We start from the raw sequence: 26,718 nt of genomic DNA, 5'->3' as shown, positions 1-26,718 counted from the left end.
AAGTGAAGACAAAGGTCAATAACTGGCAAGGGGTAGTGTTGAGGAAGATACGGATGTACACAGTTTTCTTACCTCTCAATACAACCCTTGCCCAGCTAAGCCTGACAGCCTATGCGCAGCTCTTGCCCAGGTGGGCTTTTACTTTGTTTTGCTGCTTTGTGCTCGTCAGAGTGCCTCTGCACAAGGCCCTGAAATAATTGCCTCTGCAGGGCCCTGAAATTGTGCTAGTCTGCTTGTCAGTTTGCACCTTTAAAGCAGACTGAAAACAGCAACCAAAGAAATACTGGATCTTTACCATGTGAATGAGGGAAGGTGGTATTATAACATCGCTGGCACATCTTTGATTTCCTCCAGTTTTCTAATAGCTTATTGCACTTTGTACATCTTTAGTGGAAAACTATGCTGAACATACCTCTGTTGGAGTCAGGCTAAAGGGCCCATGTAACTTATCATCCTCTCTTTGCCAAATGCATAGGGAACAGGTGTAAGATACTGAGAAACTGTAGAATTACTCTTCTTTGATAAATTCCATGAGCTTCCCTCTGAGCTGCATTCAGAGTGTGGTTCATTAGGCAAATGGTCATTGTACATTCAACAAACCAAAATAATACTATGAATTAGCATAGCTCTGTAAGTTAAATGAAAGTATGACACTTAATATAACCTAAATAGCTGGTATCTCTAATCAAAGCATGGGAGTTTTTTTGGTTTTGCTTTTCTTTCACTCTCCTCTGCTTCTCCTGTATTCTACCATGGTGTTTTAAATCTATCATACTACAAATTGCACTACTATCAGGGCAGTTTTATTTTCTTTCTTTAATTCTCTCAGGAGCTCTGAAATTATGTGAATACACTAACTTTGCTTAAGTTAACTCTTAGGTGAAGTTGTGCAAATATTGACTAGTTATACTTACTAATTAATAATTTTACTGTCAGCTTATGTTGTAAAACCATTGAAATGAGGCAAGGTAAAGCCGGAACAGTACTTGGCCAGAATACTATACTTTTCTGGGTACTAATGTTTTGTGTCTGTGCTTTGTAGAAGTGGCAGAAAAGCATGCGTGGTAGGTAGTGTAACTGTAGTGCCAGATGGTCCAGCGGGACAGTGTCTTTCATGTCATATATCAAAAAATGCTCTTTTCTATGCATTTGTATTTGTGAATGTCTGCAGTTTTGTTAGTGTGGAACTTAAAGGGGTGCAGCTAAATCCATTTAAATGTGATTTCAGGGAAGACCAGTTTTAAAGGGCAAACTTGAGCATTTCTGGTGAATTCTGCAGAAACCAAAGTATGAGCATTCTTGTTGCCTTTTTGTCCAGCAAAAGAATAGACTATTCAGAGTTCAGGAGTCAGCTTGGTGAAATCCATTCGTGAAATCTTCCTTGATGAATAATTTTGAATAGCTAATGAATTTGCAGAAATAATAGCTTGTATTTCAGGGGGAACTGAAGACAAACAAATTGGGTGATGTTCATTGCAGCTAACCTGTCCTGCTACAGTGGTATCACTGACATTTATCAAAGCATATGAAAACAGAGGAGTGATTGAAAATATGGGAAGAGGCAATTCAGAACAATTCCTCTCATAATCATCAAATACTGCATCTTGATGTAGAGTACATACAGCTGCATCCTTCTAAAATCCTGTGTGCCTGTAAAATATTATCACAGTGTGCTTGCTGCTAATTCATCACAGTTACTTAGAGTGAGTAAATCAATAGCAGTCTTCCCAATTCATGAAAGTGTATTACTTCTTGCTGAAGGCATAAGCGATTAAGCAGGGACCAATCAATTTTGTTGTATGACTTTAATTTCTCCTGGGTTTTTTGTTGCTGCAGTAGTTGTCAACTCATGTTTTCAATTAAGACTTCCTGTAAAGTTATCATAGAAGCACTTGGGTAAATGTCAGTGAGAATTTCAGTGGCCAATTTTAATCTAAAAAAGCTTTCCAGGCCCATTCCAGGATCATGCACAGTTTTGGTTGTGTGAGTATTGTTTTGCTTCTTAAGCCTAAGTACTGCTTCATAGAACTGGGTCACTGGGATATTTTGAATCCACGTGGATGGTAGCTGGTCACTGGGCTAAGGAGAAATAATAAATATAAAGAGGTTTTTGTATCACAGAGAGAGAATAAACTCTCACAATAACTACTTTGTGCTTCTGACTACTGCATCTTAAAGCAGACCTAGCTGTATGGCAGAGGTTCAGCAGCATGGAAATACCGATTTCTGTCTTCAGTTCTGGCATGTGTATTTGTATACACTTTGAAAAGAATCTGCAATAGGGAGTGGCTGTGGCATTCTTGTAAAGAGAACAAAAGTCACACATATACGTTAAAATATTCCACTACAAATGTCTTCTGCTCCTGGCACAAAATACAGTAAGCAAAGTCCAGACTGATGGTTTGATTCTCTACACCTATCAGTGTAAGACACTGAACCTTCAATTTTGCTAGTCCATTAATAATCTGTAAGGTAGGAGGCCTCTGGTATTAACATTATGCATGTGCTAGTTTTGAACACAGAATTTATAGTACAGTTTGAGGTACAGTGTAATTTTGTGGATGTAGCTTCATTTGATTTAAAGGCAGCAGCTGGTTAATCCTACACAAGATGGGGTGAGAAAGATAGAGTACCAACAAAACTGTTGTGAAAAAAAATTTATATAGGTCATTAAAGATCCAACCCTAATTCAGTAACCTGTGATTTGGAAGTGGATTGGGAAAATATTTGCTCCAGTAACAAATATTCCATGTTAGCATCAAGTAACAAGTAAATTTCCTACTGTTTGCTTGTTTTCTAGGAAACAAGGTTATTAGTAAGCATCTTACTGGTGAAATTTAAAGGAAAAAAAGAAAATTTCTAGAGCACAGATATCAAGTTTGTATTTTGTATTTCTAAAAATAAATCATACATGTTGACCTATATTGTACTGAATTTATCTGCTTTGGAAGATTGATAAACTGTCATCTTGCTGTGGCGAATGTCATTTCTATTTTACGTGAGACTCATTTAAAGTACTGTGTGTATATTCATACTTCGATGAAGTGACATACTTCAGCAGCTAATTCTGGATATGCACAACGTCTGCTTCTTCCTAAATTTTGAAACTATTCTGGAATAGTTTGTTGGCTGTTTTGGTGTGCAATTTGCAGCTCTGAAGGACAACTGCTGAAGTGCCAGGAATTTATGAAATGCAGCATATGTTACCAGCTCTCAGTCCAACTATCAAAAATAAATGGAATTTCAAATGGAGAGACTATTTTGTAATGTTTGAAGTACAGCCAGGCTCCACCTTCAAGCCTACCCAACGTTAATGGAAGTGTGGTAGGAATTCTGTAAACAGTAACACCTTGAGACATTGAACTTATTGTTTGTCCAGCTGTGTGTACTTGGAAAGCGGTGTCTAAATGACACAAACCTGCTGTACGCTTGAAATTTAAACTTCTGGAAATAATGAATAGAGCTAAAGCATTAGCCTTTGTAAAGGCTTCCCGTTGCAAGACAGAAACATACACAGAGAAATGCCCCTGGCATCAGTAAATCTATATTACTTTGTGCTGCTCTTATGTTTCTGTATACTGAAATAAAAGTCAGCATTTCAGTTGGAAACAGATTTTACGGTGTCCTGAAATATTTCAGTTTTTTAAAATAGGGATCTGAGCTATAGTAGCAGTTTTGGTACTGTTGTAATAAAATAAGTTATCCCTTCAGTGGGGAAATCACATAGAAGAAGCAGAGTGTTGTCTAGAAGTCCAATAGCTGAGGGAACATAAAACTTTTTTTCTTGAAGGAGGCATGATCACCTCCCTCTCCCACCTTTAAACATCCATTTTAACTTAGGTGATTTGCATTCATACCCATTTTACCCATAATAATTTCTTCTGCAGCAAGTAAAGTAGTAAACTTCTTCATGGATTATGATTAACATTAGAGCCACCAACACACTTGATATACATTATGGGTTACTCCAGTGTTATGATTTTCAATACACCATGAATAGGGGTACAAAAGATTTACTTAAGCTGAAAAGTTTTTTTTTTCTGCAGTAACTATATTACAGTAGAGAAGCAGGAAGGGTAAACATAATTTAGAAAAATTCAGACATATTATACTGAATGTTCAAAGTCCTTATCTGACTTGCTAAATTTTAAAAATATGCAAAAATGGGAATATCTTCATTTAAAACACAATTTTCAAAGCTGTTGTAGTACGTTGTTCCAAGTAAGTGTGCTAAAATGGTATCTCTCTCTTTCAGACAAGAGCAGGTCAGTGTTCTGTATCAAAACATACACATAGCAGAACCAAGATTAATCCAGCCTTATGAACATGTCATTAAGAACTTCATCCGAGAGATCAAACTTCAAAGCACAGAGATGGAAACTTTGGCCATTGCGGTAAAAAGGTATATTGAGTAGTGTTTCTAGTTCAGTTATGCAGTTACTTTTTCTTCTGTTGTACTTTGTTGGGTTAAACTACTGGGAGTTAATGCCAAAATGTCCTGTGGAGTATTTCCATAAACTGAGTTCAGAGGTTAGCTTATATGCATACACATGTGCATAAGCACATATAGCAGCTTGCAAATGATTCCCTGTTCATATTTTAGATAAGTCCTGAACCAAATATTTGCAGGCTCTATTCTTATTTTTAATGTCTTAAAACGTTTTGACTCATTTTCCTTGCCCATAACTTTGAGCTTTAGCATATATGCTATTATACTTTCATTTTAGAAGCCATATTTTTGCTTCTTCAGCTTCAAGGTGTGTATTTACCTGCTGTTACTACTCGGCATTTGTAATCTCACATCATTACTGCCAAAACCATCTCGGTCTCTCAGGACAGAGATCTTGTATGTGTGGGTGATGAAAGTTGCTGTAGTTATCCTTTTGAAGTCTCTTCCTAGGATAATCAGAGGGGCCCTTTATCTCTGTAACTTAATTTTCAAAATGCAGATGTGATGTATTTCATACTAATCATCAGCTGTCAGATATTATTTAAAATCTAATTTGCCTGTATCTTCAAATTAATTTGTGATTTTGTTTCCCAACCATACCAGTTTCAAGGACTGGGCAATGTTAAAACTGTTTCCCTGTCTGCCTATCTAATTTGTTTCAGCTGAGCTAGGTAAATGTGTTTCACACAATGTTTCTGTCAAGCCAGAGGGCAATTATTAAGAGAGTATTTACTTTTAAATTTTAGAGCTCAGGATAAAGCAGCAGTTCAGCTCAGTGAGCTGGAGGAAGAGATGGAGCAACGAATACAGGCTGCAGAGCATAAAGTTAAAAAGGAAGTGAGTATTTTAAATTTACAAAATTTCATAATTACCAAGATCTCAGTGATGTTAAACAGGATTAATGGCCAGGTGTGTTTTTGAACCAGATGGGCTGATTCAAAGCCACCAAAGGCGGGGCCTGGATGAAAAGAACCTATCCATGAGATTGAAAATGTGTTTTCAAAATGGTTTCCCAAAGAGGAATGGCTGCTCAGATGTAATAAACCAAGACAAAAAAGTCTCTGTCTTTTGTAGGAATATTGTGGTGTCCTGGGTTTGAGTGAGTGGTGGGGTTTTTTGGTAGCAGGGGAGGGGGTTGTAGGGACGGCCCCCTGTGAGAAGCTTCTCGGAGCTTCCCCCGCTCCAAGTCAGCTCCACCTCTGCACCAAAACTGAGCCAATCAGCTGTGCCTCTGCGATAACGTATTTAAGAAGGGATGTGGTGACGTGCAGTGGGACTTGTGAGGAAGAGTTGCTGCAGCTGCGTGAACACCAAGGTCAGTGGAGGAACGGAGGAAGAAAGGAGGGGGGAGGTGTGCTGGAGCAGAGACCCCCCTGTATCCTGTGGTGAGACGGCAGGGCGGCCCCTCCCTGCCACCCATGAAGATCTGCGGTGGAGCAGACACTGATTTATGGCCTGTGGCTTCTGCCTGGTTCATCAAGGTCTCTGTGCCTGAAGAAGGCCGGGGTCTCATGGGAAAAGGTAGCCCCGCTGCTGTAATTCAGCTCTGGGAGGATTGCAGCATGCGGGGGAGTCCCACGCTGGAGCAGCTCAGGAAGTGCTGCAGCCGTGGGAGGGAATCCAGTCAGAGGAAGTTGGTGACCCATGACGGAGCAGTGTGGGGAATGCTGTGGCCCGTGAGACGGACTCACGCTGGAGAAAGTTTGTGGAGGACTGTCTCCCCCCACCGAAGATGGAAGAAGCAGCAGCGCTGACTGCACCCCCCATTCCCTGCCCCTGCGCCACTGGGGGAGGAGGTAGAGATATCGGGAGCAGAACTGAGCCTGGGAAGAAGGGAGGGGTGGGGGGAAGGTGTTCTCAAGATGTGGCAATGCTTCTCACTGTCCTACTCTGTTATGTGTTGTTAGTGTCTGTAATAAATGTATGTTCTTTTTTTCTTCCCCTAACGAGTCTGCCTTTTGCTCGTGCCCATAAAGGGTGATTTTTTTTCCCCATCCCAGTCCTATTTCAAATCCCAAGCCTGGCTCTCTGTCCCTTCTTATTGCTGGAAGAGCAGGGAGAGAGAGTGGCAACGTGGTGGTTGGCTGCCAACCAGGCTCAAACCACGACAGACGGCCTTGAATTTATTTCTGAGACCAGTAATGGAAAGAGGTTGGAGAAAATGACCTTTCACCATGAGAGATTGGAATCTAGTTCTTCTAGTAGATGAATTTATTTGGAAATTAATGCTTAGATCATTTGTTCCTAATCTGTGTACCTGCCTGGAGTGGTGATCTTTCTTTTCCCCATTCTCATCCTGCAACTATGTTTTAGAGAGTTGTAGACATAAGAGAGGGTAATTGCGATGACAGTGTGAGGGCCTGGACCTCCCATTGTCGATGGGAAATTCTGTTTCAGTGTGCTCAAGTTTTAGCCATTGTTTCAACTGGCTTGCAGTCTTGATGGAAAAGTACAAGAATCCTCTTTCCCTTACCCATTGATAGATACATTAGAGCCACATTTGATTGTGTAATTCTAAGCAGAAAGCAGTACAGGAAAACCACCCTACCTCTGTTGTCTTCATGTTGAGCTGTTACTAAATTCACATAAGATAAACTTAACTTTATAATGTGCATAAGAATAATGGTCTGTAAAAGTGTTCTAATGTGGACATAAGACATGCATTAATTAAAACATACATTATGGGAACCGTTATTGCTTTGTAGGGCACACAATATACAGAATGTCTGTATATTTGGTATGGGTTCTTTCACCAAAGTGTTTGCAGAATCAGAAGCAACAAAGTGTAGTCTGCCAACTTGCCAGTTTTAAATAGTTCATGGTAATTGATTTGTGCAGGTAAATGGTATTCGGATAGATTTGCTTCAAAAAAGAGCCTTTCCCTATACAAGAGGAAACGTTCCTACCAAACAAAAATTCAGTTTTTTTCCTAGAAACAAAATATAAGGACATAAAATTTTAAAGATACCACCCCAGCAAAAAAAGCGCATAATAGTATGTTTAACTAATGATAATGCAACTCTCACTAGAGATAAACTTTCAATTTCCAGAGAGCCTAAGCATTTATGTTTAGAAAACAAATACATTTGCTCTGGAAAATTTCTGTTATGCAAAAAGTGGTAAATCACTGAAAAAAGCTCAGAGTCTTTTTCACTAGTGTGAAAAGATGACTGGGATGTGTATATTCACTCAATCTGAGAGAACATCCACAGTTATGTACTAGCATTATGTAAAAACACATCTACTGGGTATTACCCACATGGAGTCTGTGTTTCTCATTCTAAAAAGTCCTCAAACTGTCACCGAGTTGCATGGATTTCGATTTCACTGTTCACACCTAGGTATAGATAGGAAAGATGGTCTGTAACTTGTTTTTCACAGCACTTTTTTTAAATTTTTGCTCCTAAAAGTCCCCATTAGCTCAGCGTTACAGACGCCACCTACTAAAACGCCCTGAGAGTAAATGCAAGATATTTACTTTATGGGATTGTACTAAGCTATTAATCTTAATGCCTGTACTCAAGGCTATTGTTTGGCAGGGTGATCTCACTCCTGCCACTGTGACACCTGCCTCTGCATGATAGTATCTGCAGGTTCAGCCTATCTTGTATTTAGTTTCTTGAAGGGAAGCAAATAGTTACCAAACAATACTTAGGAGTCCTAAACAGATGCCAACAGTAAGAGAGCCCAGTTTAAACTGATTACTTTGATTATCGTTTAAACACACGGATTATCATTTAACACACTGATGTCAGCATCACCTATCACAAAGCGCTGAATTCTGAGCAAAATCCGTGTCCGTCTTTTCTGTGTGAAAGCTTAGCCTGTGTCATTGGCACCATGTGTCACTGCCGCGTTCTGGTTTCTTGTGTGGTGAAACTGTGCACTGAAGTCCCTGGGGAGTGACTGGAGTGAGTTAAACACATACTTATCTATAGCATACAGAACCTACCATTCTCCTCATTGATATAACTGCCTTTCAAAAATCTCTCTGTTTTGATTAAAATAAAACTCAGGATAATGTACTTGGCTTGATACTCAGAACAAGTACCATACGAAACTAAAGATGCTGTTTCCATGAACATACATTTTTCTCAACATAGGGATGTAACATTCGAACACTTGCAAGTGAGAAAATTTAAAAGAAAACGAGGAATAAATAACTGGTGGTGGCACAGTAATTCTACTGCCAGCACAATGTATGCTGAACCACAGAAGACTGGTTTGAAAAAAAGAATATGTAATTCCCTGTTTTGTGTGATGGGTGTGAATGTATACATCTATATATGCAATAAATGCCTAAGTTTATGTACAAATAAAATTTGAACACTTTTTTGGTTTTTTTTAAGACAACGATAATGTTAAACACAGGAGACTATGACATGAATAACAAATACTGGATTGGCCCATATCTTTGCTTCCACTTTACCTTTTTATTTCTATGAATATTTCATAAGTGGACTGCAGTTACAGAATCAGAATCTGTGGATCTTAAGGAAGGGGCAGGTTGACGTAATGGAAAGACAAAATTACACATAATCTAAGGAGAAAGTGTGTGGTTTCCAAACTGATGAATGCATTTTTTTAATAAACATTTGAAACCTGACTCAACTTTTAATGAGATTAAAAATATTGCAGGAGAAACGAAAAGCTGAAGAAGCACTAAATGAGCTGAAGCACCAGTATGATACTGAAGTTGGGGATCTTCAAGGGACAATAAAAAAACTTAAAAAGGTAAGTGAGTTGAAGTCCTGGCAAGAGTTTTTGAAGTGTTTTAAGAGATGCTGACCTTATGAAGTGCTTTCCCAAAGATGGTTAATCATAATTCTAGCTAATGTAATGTGTATTAGTAAGTGACAACTGCAAGTAGGTCGTGTTGTCATTCTGTGCTGTTGTATTAATTCTGTGTAATTTACTGAAATAGTTAGGAAAGGGACTAACTGCTAGGCAAATTCTGTTGCTGAATCATTTTCTACATCCATCAAGTTGTTAACACTGCAGTTACCTCGTCTTGTATTTGATATATTAGAAATAGTCTAATGTATTGCGTCTAAGTATTTGTAATTTATAGATTTAGCTGAAATTTGCAACCCAAATATAGTAATTTACAGTAATATAGTGCCTTTTAGCAGGTAGTGCATTTCCCTCAAATGTTAATGATAGAGGTGGGTTTAAGCTGTAATTTTAAACTGAAATTGCTAGTGGAACTAGTTAGTACAAGTCTGAACTTAAATCTAACCTGATTTTTTCATTTGATACCTAAGTGTAGGGTAAAATGAAATCTCAGATATGAATATTGATTTGTGTTACTTTTTCATTTGGGTTTAATTTTGACTTTAGATTTTGCTGTCAGTTTGACCAGAATTATAGCAAACAATGAGGATATATTTTTTGTTTCTTCATACTGAAGTGCACTTAAAAGAGCATTGATAGAAATAGAAATTTCTCACAAGAAACTTGAGAGCTTGTAGTACAATTCTACACAGGTGAGGTAGTATATATATATATGTGTTTTTACATTAGTGAGGATATACCTGTTTATATCTTGTCTATAGCTGCATGTGGTGTCACTAGTTATGCATATTCAAAGTATTGATTTAAAAGATTGTCTAGAAAGCCAGTGATTCTTGGAGTAATGCTGCCTACTCACATAGTTGGGAAAACTCTGGGTTTTAAAAACTTTAATAGCTGTAAAATGTTTTAGGCGTTATTTAATATGATTTCCATGTCTTTTTATGTACTTTGAATCGAAACAATCAATAACATACATTTTATGTGTATTTTTTTTCTCCTTCTAGTTGGAAGAGCAATCCAAAAACGTAAATCCCAGGGAAGATGTGGTTGAATTGAAAAAAAGAATACATGATATGTTGCTGGTAGGAGATGATTATCATTAACGTGTTAATTTAGCCTCAATTTTAGCCTCTGCAATACAGAATTTTTTAAAATTTATTTTTATATTTATTCCTTTTTTTTTACATTTAATACTGGTAAGGTATGAAATAAACGTTTAAAGCTATTGATATGAGGATCTTGGAAAAAACCCTGTTCTGTATAAATGCATGCACATTCTAGGCATAACATTTAGAAGTGGCTTGAGATGATATAGTCCCTTTTTTGTGTAAATGAAAGAGACAAATAAAAATTTAGTGGTTCTTGCATGCTAATTCACTGCATTCTCTTTTGATTTAGAATTCTTTAATTTTCTTTCCCCCCTCATGCTCAGATTATCTAGTGTTTGATTTTTATTTAATTTTGATGGTTTTTATTTTACCATTATAATATGTCAACATCTTATGCAGTTGACTATAGCAGCTAACATCTAATATCTTCCCTTTTTTAAGGAAAATCAGAAACTTAAGAAAGATCTTTTAGAAGCACAGACAAATATAGCTTTTCTACAGAGTGAACTGGATAGCTTGAAGAGCGAGTATGCAGATCAGACTTTGAACACTGAGAGGTAAGGTACTTCTACATGATAATATTTTCACCAGGAGAAAAAAAATAATCTGTTGTGTGATGCAATTATTATGTAAGCAGTTGGTAACTGTTATTTTCTAAGTTTGCCATGAATGACAGGTACACATCTGACACCATGCAAAGTCTGCCATGACTACTGTTCACTTCTCTTGTCATGTTTCTGAAAGAGCAAGTTCTGGATTTGATGTCAGCTCTCACGATCTTGCAAAGAAGCCCATTGATTCTACTGGGACGTCAATTAGGAATAAAATTTATAGCATCAGGCAATTTTTTCCTCCATGAATTGCATTCAGACGAATATCTGTATGAATATTAGGGAGAATAGTTTTAGAAGGCTCCCACATGATTCTCAACCAGTTTTTCCTAATGTGAATGAAAGCTGCTTCTAGATACTAATTTAAAGGAATGTAAATGACAGTTTCATTATGTGGTTGTCTTCAGATAACACAAATGATATTTCAAAGGGAAAGGTAGAAGTCCGTGTGGTTATTTTGTAGATCTTTTATTTTTCATTCACAGTCTTGTTGACTGTGGCAGTGATCAGTGAAGTTACCAAATGATTTTGCTTTGCATAAAACTGCTTTTAACTTATTTCAGCAGAAATGTAAACATACAAAAACTGTATTCAGAAATATTTTGAAGTTATATCTTTCCCCCACTATGTATTACTCACTTATATATGTTGACTGTTGAGTTTTGTCCTCAGTCAAAAGCAGTTTTAGAAAAATAAAGAAGGTGTCCTGTAAAGTATAATTTCTTGTTGTCTTTTTTTTTTTTCTTTTTGCAGAGACCTAGAAATGATCCGAGAGTATAGTGAAGACAGAGATAATCTGGAAAGACAAATTGAAATGCTTCAGTAAGTTCTTAGTAATTTGGGTTTTTATTAACAAACTTTGTCCCAGCATATTTGGGGGTGTTTTTGTATGCAAAAGACTGGGATGAGGTTTGGGGAAAAAACAGTGAGTAAAAATACTGAAATGGCCTCAACTTTCATAGAAGGTACTGTGCTACTAACTCTACTGTGTTACCGGGCCACTAACTCTTCACTGTTTTTTCTTTCTTTTCTTAGCCTCACTGACTTTCATTTCTTTATGATAAGCTGAACAAGATTTGAGTCTATCCATGCTATTATAAAAATTATTACTTGGCTCATTTTTTCATTGACTTTGCTTCTCCAGTAACTCCCTGTCTTACCGTTATCTGGAATGTAGTGCAGTATTATACACAGGGAGTGGCACAGATTTTTGCTCTCAAGGAGGGCCACAGTTGAATAGATTTTTTTATATCTTTAGTTAATTTCTTTATCCTAAACATATACTTTCTTTCAAGCAGCTGAATCACATCTGTCCTTAGAGTCATGTCATCAGTACATAAAGGGTAGTCACTTTGTATTTCAGAAATGACTGTACCAGTTTACTACCCTGTAGCTGTTTTTTTTTTTAGTCATTCCTACAGTGTCTTTTTTCCTCCTCATCTTACCATGCTACAGAAATGAAACAGGGTTTCCTAGGCTGCAACTGGACGATAAAGTTCACAGTGCCTCATTCACATACAATAATTTTTTTGAGTATATAACAACACATTTCTAGTTCCACATTACTTTTTAGCATTTATCTAAAGAAAAACAAAAGGTTTTTGTGATATGTAGTTTTTCAATTTTTCTTTGTGAAGTTACATAGTTTTTAATGTTTTCTTTACTCTTGCAAGTTAAACTATGTTTCCTTCTTAGATCAGCTAACAGAAAGCTACATGACAGTAATGATGGTTTAAGAAGTGCTCTTGAAAACAGTTTCAGCAAGTACAACAGATCATTGGTATGTATTTGTAATTTTGTTATGTTGTATTAGAAGGTTTAAGTATTAACAGACCAAATGCAAATTTGTTTGTGCTTCAGTGGGTACTCAGAAAATTAAGTTTTATTCAGTGGTCTCACTCTGGGAATAAACTTGTGTAGTTGAATTCTGATGGATTTTACTTATGTTTTGTGAAATAACGGAGTTTTGTTAGCGCACAACAACTTTCTGAGGTGCTTTGGAAAGGAGTGATTTTTTTAATATGCTATAGCCACATGGATTTGATGAGGTGAATAAATCAGCACTTTCTCTTGCACTAAAAGAAATATGCTTGTATTGTTTATATGGGAGTGCCCTACCACTGAAAACCTACTTTTTAAAGGTCTTAACCTAATTTGAACTTTTATCCAGGCAAGTTACTGGGAAAAGGAATAGCAGGGACTGCTGATAATAGGGACCTCAGTCAGACCCTTTTGGGCTATCACAACTGTACAGGGATCTGTTGTAACAGATATAACCCGGCATCCTCCAAACAAGAGAAATGAAGGCTTGAAAGTTATAAAAAAATCTACTCTACGCTGCCATTTGCAATATTGGGAAAACTGTTAAACTCCAGACTTAATGACAAGGCAGGCTCTTACATCATCATGAAAGCAACTAACTGTTTTAGAAGAATGGGGCCAGAATAATCGGCCTACAGAGAGAATACTGGCCAGGAAGCAGGAAAATAGGAGTCATTGCCTGTTTCCAGCATACTGTACAAATGACCATGAGTGCCTTTTGCTGATACAGGCTACCAGATACAGACTGCAGGTGCATCCAGAGATACCATTTCCTTCTGCCATGACCTGAAACATAAGGGAGGCAGATTACAGAGAAGACAGAGGAAACTGTTCCCAGTGAATAAATGTGTAGGGGGACAGCATAATGTATAAAATACTCTGTCTTTGTCACGTGCTATCGGTTGAGATATCTCCTTTCTACTATCTCACTCAGGAACCAGGAGGTATCTTTGCTGAAACCAGCTCAACCAGTGATATTTCCCTGTTCCCTTTAGTAGTCATCATGCCATTTTTCTAAATATTACTTCTCAAAGTTTAGCATTTCAGAGGTGTAGTCAATGAAATCATCCTCTTGGAATTTCCACTGTCCTTTGTGCCTGAGTGTGGCTATCAGGTTCAGTATTAAGACAACAGTGAAGCCTAAATGCTGTATGTAATGGGCATTTTGAACATCCAGTCCTATATAAAGTGTGAGGTTTAATTAAAAATAAGTAGTTGAATATATGTGAAAATACACAGTAGTAATTTTGACGATGCATCCTTTTTTCATAACAAATCTAGATGCTTACACTGTGTTCACCAAACATATTATGCACTTGTTATGTATCTGTTGCAGCGGTTAGCAAACACCTCACCAGTAAGTACCATTTCTAGAAGCAGTCCTAAAGGTAATGGTGGACAGTCTCCTCTAAACCCACAGTATGACAGGTAAGCCAGATTTGCTTTTATTAAAAAGACTAGAGCATCACATTTGTCTTAGAAGAGCAAATATTGGCAAATAACAGAGAAAATAGTTCTGTCTGACTCTGAAGGAATGTGTGACCATAGCATATGGTCGAAAGTATACTGAAGTCAATAGCAATCTTTTCAATTACTTCAGAAAGCTCAGGAAAACTCTTTTCAGTGCAAATCATGAACTTGTGGAAAGTTCAGACAGCCACTTGTTTGGTCTTGGACTGTTTTGATTCCAGTTTCTCAATCTCCTCTCATTGACTCCAAGAAACTATGAAAATCTACTGGTGACCTCTCTTAGCTAGATTATTCAGTACTCTAGGAAATAAAATATTTTTGGTCATATCTTCAGCCTGTATGTCTGGTTTTCCTGTGTAGTAATTACTACAAAGGTATGTGGGCCTAATTCTTCAAAAGAATAAATGTCCTCATCTCTCACTGACATGCAAGAGTAGTGAATGTACTTGCATATTAACGGGGTAAGAGCCACAGAGAACATTGTTATCTAAATGTAAATATCAAATGGTCAGAGCTACTTTGGTTTTGTACTTACTGGATGCAGGTCATTGATCAAAGCTTCCTCAGATCATTGCAGAGACTCTCACTGAAGTTACTGGGCGTTGGATCCAACCTCAAGTGTTGTAGCAAAAATGCGTGTCCTTACTCAGCTGGTTGTTTTTGCTTATTTTTCTTTCAGTGGTACATCAAACTCTAGAGAGATCTCTGTTAGAGTTCTTAGTAGTCTGTGTTTTACATTTTGCCGGAGAGATTAGTATCTTTGTTAGGGATTAAGCTGGTTTCTTCTTCACACTAATAATATCCCCATTCATTCAGTAACGTTACTCTTACTCTGCTGTCTCCATGTGAGATTCGTTTGCTGGCTGTGAAGTTTTGCTTGTCACAAACTGATTCCTTCTGCTGAATGCAGATAAAACCAATTTGGTTCTGTTGGACCCTCTGCAAATTTTGAAAGGCATCCACTACTAAGTTGCATACGTTGAGAAATTTTCTGAAGGGATAACTAAAATGTCTCTGGAGGCTTAGTGATGTCCTTCTTTGAATATTTACTAGTACCTGCCACGTGGTGCGATCCTTGCATTCCCACAAAAGTGAGAACTGCAAGCTACTTTAGAAGAGAGTTTGTAGTAGGAATAAAACTTACTCTTAACAAGTGTGACTTAGTATTGAAGGACAGAAAGAGATGTGAATGTCCCAAAACCTGTTCGTTTTCAGTACTTTGTCTCCTGACATCCGATCAGCATTAAGAGATGCTGATGTGCATTCTAACATGTTTTAATCAACTTATATTAGTAGGTATACTTTTTCTTATTTTAGCTGTATCATACATCTTGGTCTAACTTGTTTTAACTACATATGAAATTCCCAGCATTGAATTCATGCTTCAGTGAGGTTCAAAATTGACTATGAAAGACATCTGATTTCAGGGAATGCCTGACAAGTTTAACTTTGTTATAGCATGCATCCTTCCTCTGTATTTCAGTGATTTGGCATAGGCTAGTAGATGCATGAATACAAATAGCATGGATGTGGTGATATTCCAGATCAAAGATCATGCTTATTCATGTGTTTGTTCATTACCCTGAGAGGATATAAATTAAATGGTTTGGGATGTTGTTATATGGGACAGCGATACTTCTGTCACCCCTTTTTGGCTACTTGCAGGGAGGAATTATAGTTGACTCACTAACAGCTTCACAATTTGTTGGTTCTCCCCGGCGCAGCACTGGGAGCTCCCAGCCCCTCTGGCAGCAGACTGTCTTTGCAAGGATTGATGCTGAGCTTGTCTGTTCTAACAATTTAGTGCTTCACATCCATTCCCAATAGCACAGAGGCAAATTGGTTCTTTTTTGTCTGCTGTGACTTGGAGACCTTTTTTAGCTTACTTTAATTTGTGCCTGTTGCTTTCTTGCTGCCGGAGCAGGATAATGATTGTAACCATAGTAAACTTAAAAAAAAAAATTGATTCTTTTAATATTTACTCTGTTAATATTTATTTTCTATAGTTTCATTTACATAAATAAAAACTAAATTGTTTCTTCTGTAAGCCATACTGTCATTGCTGCATCCATTTAAGTATTTTTATATAGTACAGCATCCAGAATGAAAAATAAAACAAAACAAAACAGACCTTTGAAGGAAGTGTGAGGGCAAAGAATGGGCTTTTGTGTAAAACCTTAAGTCTTGCGTAGCCTACCAAACTGTAGAAAAACACATTTCAGGGACTTCTTCCACCATTACTGATCTCCTGAGCTCTGTTACACCTTTTTCTGTATTTATAGCTGTTACTTATTGCCTCTGTGAGCAAATGCATTAATTTAAATTAGATGAAGTATTTCAAAGTAATTTTATTTGTTTTAGAATAGGCCAAAATTATCTAAACCATCAGCTGTCATTTTCTGCCTTTGATGTTTTCATAGTATGTGATTTTCTGAATTACTTCAATATTTTTTTTCTGTGTATGAATAAATAAGCATTCTGAATGAGACTTGGGAAGTCATCATCAATAACAATGATTATATAATTTAATTTGAGCATCCTCAGAGATATGATTGAAAAGGCATTATTTAGAAAGGCAAAATAGGCATTGACATATGTCTTAAACTGTACAGCTGCTATTTCTAAGTATTGACTATTCCAGAATGCCTCAGATTTTGTTGGGGAATACAATTGTGGATTTTTTTTTTTCCCAATATTTTCTTATTAGATCATCTCATTCTTCTTGTGTGGATGAAGATTATGATTCTTTAGCCCTTTGTGATCCTATGCAAAGGATAAACTGTGAAGTTGACAGCTTACCTGAGAGCTGTTTTGACAGTGGCTTGTCTACCCTGAGAGATTCAAATGAGTATGATTCAGAAGTGGAATATAGGCATCAAAGGATTTTTCAAAGGTCACAGTGTATGCAAGAAAGCTTTGGTGGTGATGCTTCTGATACAGATGTAAGTGCCAGACTTACTCCTTCTCTGAGAAAGACCTTTGGTTGGAGACAAAATTAGCTTCCTGTTTTTAAAATGAAATGGATCATTGCCCATAGGTCAGTTAAAACTAAGTATTTGAGTTACATGCATTTAAATAAGGTTAGTGACAGTTTTTTCCAGAATTCAGAAACAGTTACTCCTATTTTAAATAAAATGCTTGTTTTGACATTTTTGATAGATCTATGAAGTAAAAACTTCATTTTTGTAGTACACGTGGTTTTTGAAGGTTGTTAAACAGCATGCAGACAGAAGCCCATTTTCTAATGATTAAAAAGTAGATACTATAGAAATAAAATAGGTTTCTGTTTAATTTCTCTTACTATCCTGTGGCAGTGAATGAAAATATCATATATATGAGAAAAAGAATGCGTTTTGTGCATAAATGGATTTACACAATAAGTCTTGGAGAATTTAGAAATGGTGGTGTTGTGTCCATTTTATTGTTAGTAAAATGGAGAGCTTTAGTGATGACTACATAGCAAGGCTAGTATCAAGCACAGCAAAACTCAGGCTTTTTTAGAGCAGATCCTTTACTGTGCATTTAATAGGGACATCTAGTCTGCAGTTGAAAATGCTATGAAGGGTGCTGATTATAGCTGTGCTGTATTTAATTTAGCTTGAGTAGTGATAGCGTAGTGATGTCTTGTAGGGAAATTCTTAATTTCTGTAAAATAAGCTTTGAATTAAAGTATCTGTTTATTGTAATTATTTTTTAAGCTGAAATTTTCCATTTGGAAATTAATTTGCCCTATCTAGAAACCGTACTGAAAGCATGTATGCCAAACAGCAAACTTGTTTAAGGACCAAATGTAGGCTATAGTAAACAACAAATGTGAATAAAAACAGAATAATCACAGTATTTTGACTTGAATTGCACAGCTTTATTTGGTCATTTACCTCTGTTTAATCCAAACTGTTGAAGGAAATGTTTTAATCAGTCTTAGCTGTGTCTTTCCAAAAAGCATGCTTTCTTCTTCACTGGAGCTAACACATGAGCTTGTACTTTCAGGTTCCAGAGATCAGGGACGAAGAAGCATACAGTCCAGGTAGCAGCAGTACAATATTAGACTGGAAGCCCTCACGACCAGTAAGTCGAAGCAGCTCAATTGTTTCAGCAAGGAAACACATATCTGCTCTCACTCCTCAGGTAAACAGTTCTTTGGAGAAAAAAAAAAAAAACAAAAAAACATGTGTTTGATATAGAGAATATTTTTTATGAGTTGAAATAGAGGGGTTCTTTTTATTTTCAGCCAGATGCAACTGAATGTACTCTGAAGTACCCCTATTCAGAGAAGGCTTACAAGATTGTTCTTGCTGGAGATGCAGCAGTGGGAAAATCCAGTTTCCTTACAAGACTTTGCAAGAATGAATTTCGAGGCAATACCAGTGCAACCCTGGGTATAATAGTTGTTCTTAAAATACTGAAGTGAATTTCATTGCTATTCTACAGAAGTGGGTGAAAAGATTACCCTCTGTGATTGCTTGCCAGGGTTTCCTAAATATACACACGCAGTTTCTTAGGCTGTGAGATCGAATGGAGTACTAGACCTTAGAAGTGCCTAACTGCCATTTGGAGTGGATAATAGTGTACTGCTCTAATATAGTTTCTCTTTGCAAATCACAAAGCTTGTTCCTGAACAACACAAAACACCAGGAAAGGGAGTTTCAGTGTAATGAACTTAGTATATGTGTATGGTCCTTTTTGAATTTTTCATTGCTTTCTTGTCTTCACAGCTCTTTCCTCTTTCCTTAGTATTTCATACTATCCTTTGATGTTTTTCATACTATTTTTTGTCTCCATTTTTTCAAAGTGTTATTGAAGATTTGGTTTAAATGCAGCTGGAGGGATTTCTGGTTGACTTGTGTATATTATGGTAACTGTCAGTTAACAAACTTCTCTTACGGATTCCAAAGACTGAATTTTTGTCTTCCAATCAAATCATAGTTATATATTTGTTTTATTGTTTCTGTGTCAGGATTTCTGTTCTGATTTATCTTATTCCTCCTTGGCATTTGAAGTAAAGTCTATTTTATAAAACATTTTCTCTTCTTCCATAAAACTCTTTAGCAAAATAAAGCAGAGAGAGATCTTCTTGTTTGCTGGACATAATGCCAAATTTGAATCAATGCTTCTTGGAGAACGTGTGGGTGAAATATTTTTTTAAGTGTTTTTTTAAAGACAAATAAGTTCAGGGTATTATTGCCATTCAAGGCTATGTGTATGACTGAAAACTCATAATCTATTAAAACAGATGAATTTTGAAATAACTGCTGTATATGGCATATACCTTTTACTTTTCTGTGGGTTTTTTAAGGTTATCGATTTTTTTTTTTTTTAATGAGACTATACACATTGTTCTTTTCAGGTGTAGATTTTCAAATGAAAAGACTAATTGTTGATGGAGAACCTACAGTGCTACAACTGTGGGACACAGCTGGGCAGGAGAGGTTAGTGATTCTTTGCTTTTAGGTAATTTCAATTGTTTTGTTTCTAAAAGACGTTTGCTTTTTTTCATCTATGTGAAAAAAATTCCACTAAATATTATATGGCCCTATAGTAAATCAGTATAGCCATATGTAAATATCACCCTAAGACAGGTGGAATGTTTATTTGTTAACTTTGCTGATGCCTGGGGTAATCTTTTCTCTCTGCAAAGAGAAATAGTTGAGGTTCATGACAACATTAATTAATGAAATCCGTGTGTCCATCTCTTGCAATACAAAAAGATCGAGTAGATGTATGGTGTTTCTTCCATTTTTAGTATGTAGCTTTCTTTGTCCATACAAAGGTCTGTGTTTATGAGTGGGCTTTATCTTAGAGATTCCCTTCCCTTCACCCTTCTTTCCCCCTATTTCCTTGAAAGTCTTGATCCTGATTTGCGTTATATTTAGTGTATGAAAACTTTCTCCCAAAGAATTTTGAAAAAGACTTGTGGCAAAATTGTACAGATTTCTGAATGTATGTCCAAGGTTCTTCAAATTATTGTGTAAAGTTTCCTCAAAATCCTATGACATCCTTACTCAAGAGCCATTACTTCTTTACTGACAGCTTTTGGGACTTATTAAGAGGTTAATTTAACACCTTGGAAGTCAGTTTAATCTGTTCTTTGACCGAGATTTGTATTGGGCTGTATGTGTTTACTTTTGCCTGAATGAGTGACTATGTGAAGTAGGTAGTCAGAGGCCCAATCATTCTCCTCCCATATAACCAATTTGTGAAGTATTTTAATATATAATGTAAGTACCTAGTTGCTCTACTTGGTTGCTAAGTACACTGTGTTTTGTTAATGGCGAAGTTGACTGTAACTGATGAATTAAATCCTGGAATAATTTTATTGACTTTGTATTTTTTCAAATGTAGCAGAGCAGCCCGTTCAATTTATGAAGTTACATGTAAGTGAAAAAGCCTTGCCACCTAATCAAATCCAGTGCAATGCAGATTATTTGTAATAGATACACTGTAGATTGTTTTATACAAAAAATGCTGATTGCTGTTTAGGACAGAATCCTGTGGATCCTTATCGAGCACTTGTAGACTTGCATCAGCAGTTTTCAAGAATTATTTATGAAGGAAGCTATGAGAACTCATCTTGTAAGTGGAGAGAATCTCACCTCAGTAGTGCAATAAAGTAATGATGTTTTTTAATGGTGTTAAATTGAATTATTTTTTGTTAATGTGGTCTTATGCAAATCTTTTTCATTTTTTCTGAAAGATTCCGAAGTATTGCTAAATCGTACTTCAGAAGAGCAGATGGTGTCCTACTGCTGTATGACGTAACGTGTGAAAAAAGCTTTCTTAATGTGCGGGAATGGGTGGATATGATCGAAGTAAGACCCCTAAGTAGATACAACTTAAAAGCTATGTTTCACTGCATTGTTAACCTTATTATTTATAACATTTGAATATCTGTATATTGGAATTAGCCAGACTGCAGTCTCTCATAGAAATAATAGCTACATGGAAGTCCTAAATGTATCCTGATGTGTTCAGTTAATGTTAAAGCTGATACATCTTTTTATATGAAAGGTACCATGTAATCACACCTTTTTCCTTTCACTTCCTTTTGAAATGAATTTGAGACCCCATTTCAGATACCTTCTTGTGGATGGCTTGAGTAGTCCTTGGACATTTCTTTTAATCATAGTATAAGAGTTGGTCACTTTTCCCAAAGTAATTTTGTCATATAGCATTTGGATACAGGAACCATTTTCATTAGATTAACTTAAGGTTTGAAATTCCATGTTGGGGAAACAGGGTTTATGGGAATGAAAGCACATCTTTGCAGACTGATGTTTAAGCTGGCTGCTTAAATACTGATTAGCTCATGAAAATTTCTCAGCATGACTTTCATAATTTGTTATTTTTTGTGATAGTGCACAAGACTACTTTGTGTGGGAAGGAAATCAGTATGACATCATGATGCTAGTTACTTTTTTTGTATTCTGAGTGTTCTAGCAATAAGGAAATAAAATCCTCTTTCCAGGATGCAACTTATGAGAATATTCCAATTATGATGGTGGGAAACAAAGCAGATCTCCGTCAAGCTGTTACAGAACAAGGGCAAAAATGTGTGCCTATAAACTATGGAGAAAAGCTGGCAATGGTAAGGTCCTAGTCTATGTCATTAGTATAAAATGGTCTTAAGAACTTTAATCTGAAAACCATGTGAGAAACTAGTAAACAAAAGTAATTTTCTGGTCATTGGTGGCTAGCAGGTCACAGAGGGCATTCTCCCCCTCTGCTCTGCTCTTGTGAGATCCCACCTGGAGTACGGTGTCCAGCTCTGGGGGCCCCAACATAAGAAGGACATGGACCTGCTTAAGCAGGTCCAGAGGAGGCCATGATGATGATCAGGGGGCTGGAGAGCCTCCTGTATGAGGACAGTCTGAAAAAGTTGGGGTTGTTCAGCCTGGAGAAGAGAAGGCTCCGAGGAGACCTTATAGTGGCCTTCCAGTACTTAAAGGGGGCTGCAGGAAAGATGGGGAGGGCCTTTTTAGAAGGGCATGTAGTGATAGGACAAGGGATAGTGGTGTTAAACTGAAAGAGGGTAGATTTAGGTTAGATATTGGGAAGAAAATCCTTCCTGTGTGGATATGGTGAGACCCTGGCACAGGTTGCTTAGAAAAGCTGTGGCTGCCCCCTCCCTGGAAGGGTCCAAGGCCAGGTTGGATGGGGCCTTGAGCAACCTGGGCTGGGGGAAGGTGTCCCTGCCCATGGCAGGGGAGGTTGAAAGTAAATGAGCATTAAGGTTCCTTTCAACCCAAACCATTCTATGATTTGTTCAAATCTAGTAATTAGGATTTATGGATACTTTTCATGAAAACTGTTCTCCTTTGATGGTGTTTTGTGGGCTAATCACATCTTGGTGTCCACTGAGCTGAACTTCATTATTGGCTAGGATAGTCTTCTCAGTCTTTATGGTGAAAAAGTGGTTGGACTAGAAGACTGAGTTTTTCTGCTGCCAAAGAGAAATTGCCAGTGCAAATATGAAGCACACTAGTGAGTGTATGAGGCTTTTCGCCTGGCTTGTGTCTGTCCAGCTTCTGAGTGGAGTATTTTCATCTTCAAGAGACTATCCTGTATTTCTGCCATGTCTGCAGAAAGAAAAAAGGAACTCTGCTATAAATAGAAGTGAGGACAAGTTTTTTGCATGTATTTATATGGGGGATAAGGGGTGCACATATTCCATATCTTGCAGAAAAAAATGTAGAATCTTTAGAGTCTTGAGTTGCTGAATGCTTGCACAAATGATTGATTATACTGGGGCAGATACTGTTACTAATGCAATGATATTTCTGGTTAACTTAGGATACCAAATGCTGTAGTTTATGAGTACCTAATAAGCTGGATTCAGTAACCTGTCCTAGCAACTCTGTTCCTATTTTGCAATCTTGTGGACAAGAAGATTGAGTTTGGACATTAGGCCTATGATGTGTTTTTTTTATTCAGTTTGGTAATTCAGAATATACTGAATATAAATAAGACACAATTAAAAAGCAGTTACTGTTCGTTTTACAGTACTAAAGTGAATATATTGGAGAATGAAGAGTACCAGAAGAAATCGTGTACATTTAAATGTGTGTCATCTTTCTTTGTGTTATTGAGGAAACCATTTGTAATTGAATATACATATTCACATGGGAACCATTTCAAAGTAGTTGATTTAACATTTTATTTTTATTCACAGACTTATAATGCGCTATTCTGTGAAACAAGTGCTAAAGATGGATCTAATATTGTAGAAGCAGTTCTTCATCTTGCTCGGTATGTTTCTATTTTTGAATAAACACATCTGAGTATATTTTATAAAAAGGACATTGTATATGAATATACATACAAAGACACACTTAAAATTGTACTAACATCAAATTCAAAAAACAGAACTGAAATAAGAATACCATGTTAAACACAACAGGATTTATTCCTGGTTTAATCAACTAACATTTTTGCTTGCAAATGTTACAAAGTTGTCCATATAATTAATATATAAATTAGAGCTCAGTTATGGAGCTCACAATTTTAAAACCTGTTTGGTGAATGAATTAAATTTTTTAATGGTACATAGATTTCTTAATTCTTTCTTAATTTGATTTCAAATGCGTATAGTTCTATGTATAATTAATTCTTAATTCTTTCACATTTATTAATATATATTTAGTTTTATTACTGGCCATTCTAATCCTACCTGTTTCCTTTGATGTCCCTTTCTCTAAATTATGATTTATGAAATTCTGATTATATCCATTTAGCAATCTCTTATTTCTGTGATAATATGCGAGCCAAACTTTACACTTCTACTACCTTTCCAAACCATTCTTGGTTACAATATAATTTTGAAGGGCTGGTACTCAGCTTCTGATTTTTCAGTTTAATACATGGTGCTCAAGGCCAGAATTACAAACCATATTCATGTGAACTTTGCAGCAGCCTAATGCAATAATCAAGCTCTTTGATGTTTGGTCAGTATTTGATTATTCATTGTTAAAATATTATTGATTAACATGATTTGAATACAGAATACAGGCTTTCTTGAGAGGATCATTGCTTCTCCATATGGGACTCCAAGAACACTTGTATTTCTAGGAAAATGCATCTGTCAGATGCAGCAAGTACATAGGCATTTATTTGTCTATTGGTGTCAATGTGAAGTTAATTGCTGATTTGTGAAATGATTCATTTGAAGAACCTGACCATGAATGCAGCAGTGGGTTATGAAATCAGAGAACATACATAGCACAGTTATATAATATTAATCACAGTTGGAAAATTATCTCAGATATTTAAAGGTGATAACTTTAACTATTTCAAGGATTAAAAAAATGTTTTGGCGTTTAGAGACTCTCTTTTCATAATAATAATTAAAAAAGTATTTCTCTTCACCAGGTTCATTGATCCTCAAAGGGTCTGGGCATTACCCAGAAACTTGGTATAGAGTGGGTGGCTGTGCTTTCTTTACTTAAGTCTTAGTAATTAGTATTTTTTGAAACACACATTTCATTTTGAAATAAAAATTTCTAACATTTCATTACCATTATGTTGAATAATACAGTGTTCTGAGAGGAACTTCATCCATTTATTCTGCTAACATGAGGAGGATTCCATTATATTGTTTTTATATATACAGATAAAAATATATATAGAAATACATATAAAATTAGATTATCTAGAAATATATATATTTAAAAATACATGGTTTGTATATATAAATAAGCAAGAAATTTTAGAGCTGCCTTGACATTCTAGGGGACCCATAGTAAGAATACATAGTAATAATCTCTCCTACATACACAACTTTTAAGTCTGCATTTGTAATAAAACATCCAACAATGTGTGTTTTTCCTCTGAGGGTAAATTTATACTTGAAATTGCAGTTACTTAGTTTTGTACCTTCAGCTATGGACATATTCTGTTTCTATAGTAATATACTGAAACAAACAAAGAAAAACGATCAAAAGGAAAGGGACGATAGTACCTTGTGGAGTTATTACATATCAGAAATTATTATATTTCTAACACTAACTATGATTTGTATAGAAATATTGATATGATTCCCAAATTGGAAACTTATGAGACAGGTTGATTCTGCACAGGAAGAAACATAATTTTAACCATGCAATAGATGATGGTGACCTCTGTAAAATATACTGGGAGAAATGGAATAGTGAACATGAATAGAAATATATTAATTGAGAGCATTTTTATTTTTTTTATTTATAGCGAAGTGCGAAAACGAAGTGATAATCAAGATGATACGAGGTCAGTAACAAGCCTGACTGGGACACCTGTCAAAAAATCCACAATCACAAAAAACTGTTGCAATGTTTAAGTGATAGGTGCTTTTCCTGATCTAAATAACTTGTATACTTTTTTTTTAAAAAAAAGAAGGATTTCAATAATGTATTCTTTTAATTGTAAATTTATACATTTGTGTATTTAGAAATTGCCCATCATGTTAAAAATCCAGACTGCTTTCTACTCATTTAAATTTGTTCACTTGCTTTGCACCATAGGCTCTTGTTTCACTTAAGTAATATAAGCCAACAAAGTGAACTCAGAATCAATGATACATCAGTCACTGAATATAATATTGTGATATATTTTCTCTTTTTTACCTGCTTGATTCTTTATGGGCTCAATATTTCTTACATACAGAATGTGATAATATCATATATCACTCATAGGAAAAGAAACAATTACAACTTCAATTAATTGAATCTCTTTTTGCTTATGTCTGCTTATCTAGTTTTTTGGAGGCCTTAAGTTATATCTTGATGAAACATTTCCCAAGAAAAACCCAAACCCTTAAAAGGTTGTCTAGATCCTGGTAAACCCTAAGTTCAGGGCATGAAGCAGAATGGTCTCTGCTGGGACAGTGGCAGGTGCATGGGATTCTGGTGTAATTTCACAAAAGTTGATGAATTCAAATTTATTCAATTTTGGGAGTTTGGGTTTGATTCAGAACTGAGAGGTAGACTTTAAATCTGATCCTACATGTCAGAAGTGAAAGGAACATTTGAATGGACAATTACCATTCAAAATTCCAGAGATACTATAATACCTGTGATATGTAGGATTACTGAGATGAATTAATGATCCAATACCTGCCTGTTTATTTAGACTAGATCATTATTAATATTACAGAGATATGGGTTGTGATTTTTCCTTTGTTTTTCACATCTTCCACTCAGACACTGACCGAGGGATTGTAATAGTACAGAGGAGTCTGTTTTAATGCATATTCTGTATGCATTTTTTAAGTTTTAAACCTGCAGGTGAAAGAATTGCTACACAAGCACAAGCATCTGTATAAACTGTTTATTGAAAGTAGTCCCTGAAATGAACAGCAACCACTTACCTTAATGAGAATTCCTTTGCCTGATTGTAGGAAAATTCTGAGAAACTCACCAGTGAGTGGTAGCTTTAGGAGTCAGCATCTATAAAACCTGAGTTACTATTACTTATAATAGTTCCCAACAGTCCG

General features: G+C 36.2%; 1 protein-coding gene across 2 annotated transcripts in view; it reads left to right on the top strand.

The window, feature by feature from the left end:
- RASEF (RAS and EF-hand domain containing) overlaps positions 1–25,873 on the top strand; it is a 31,667-nt gene extending 5,794 nt beyond the window's left edge. Inside the window, exons 2-17 of one of the 2 annotated variants that reach the window (XM_042787811.1) lie at positions 4,256–4,402; positions 5,197–5,287; positions 9,089–9,184; positions 10,249–10,326; positions 10,795–10,910; positions 11,718–11,786; positions 12,660–12,744; positions 14,122–14,213; positions 16,963–17,197; positions 18,246–18,383; positions 18,487–18,634; positions 19,603–19,684; positions 20,950–21,064; positions 21,721–21,840; positions 23,425–23,501; positions 25,455–25,873. In XM_042787811.1, the coding sequence (XP_042643745.1) occupies positions 4,256–4,402; positions 5,197–5,287; positions 9,089–9,184; positions 10,249–10,326; positions 10,795–10,910; positions 11,718–11,786; positions 12,660–12,744; positions 14,122–14,213; positions 16,963–17,197; positions 18,246–18,383; positions 18,487–18,634; positions 19,603–19,684; positions 20,950–21,064; positions 21,721–21,840; positions 23,425–23,501; positions 25,455–25,563 (1,798 nt within the window). In that variant the 3' untranslated portion in view covers positions 25,564–25,873. Of the gene's footprint in view, positions 1–4,255; positions 4,403–5,196; positions 5,288–9,088; positions 9,185–10,248; positions 10,327–10,794; positions 10,911–11,717; positions 11,787–12,659; positions 12,745–14,121; positions 14,214–16,962; positions 17,198–18,245; positions 18,384–18,465; positions 18,635–19,602; positions 19,685–20,949; positions 21,065–21,720; positions 21,841–23,424; positions 23,502–25,454 lie in introns of both variants that reach the window. The other variant, XM_042787810.1, reaches the window with a different exon arrangement.
- Positions 25,874–26,718: the final 845 nt, after the last annotated feature.

Source organism: Tyto alba, unplaced genomic scaffold, assembly GCF_018691265.1.
Source record: "Tyto alba isolate M040663 unplaced genomic scaffold, T.alba_DEE_v4.0 Super-Scaffold_13, whole genome shotgun sequence".
NCBI classification, from domain to species: domain Eukaryota; kingdom Metazoa; phylum Chordata; class Aves; order Strigiformes; family Tytonidae; genus Tyto; species Tyto alba.
Note: the sequence above shows the minus strand (reverse complement) of the source record. Positions and strands in the feature narration are given on the sequence as shown.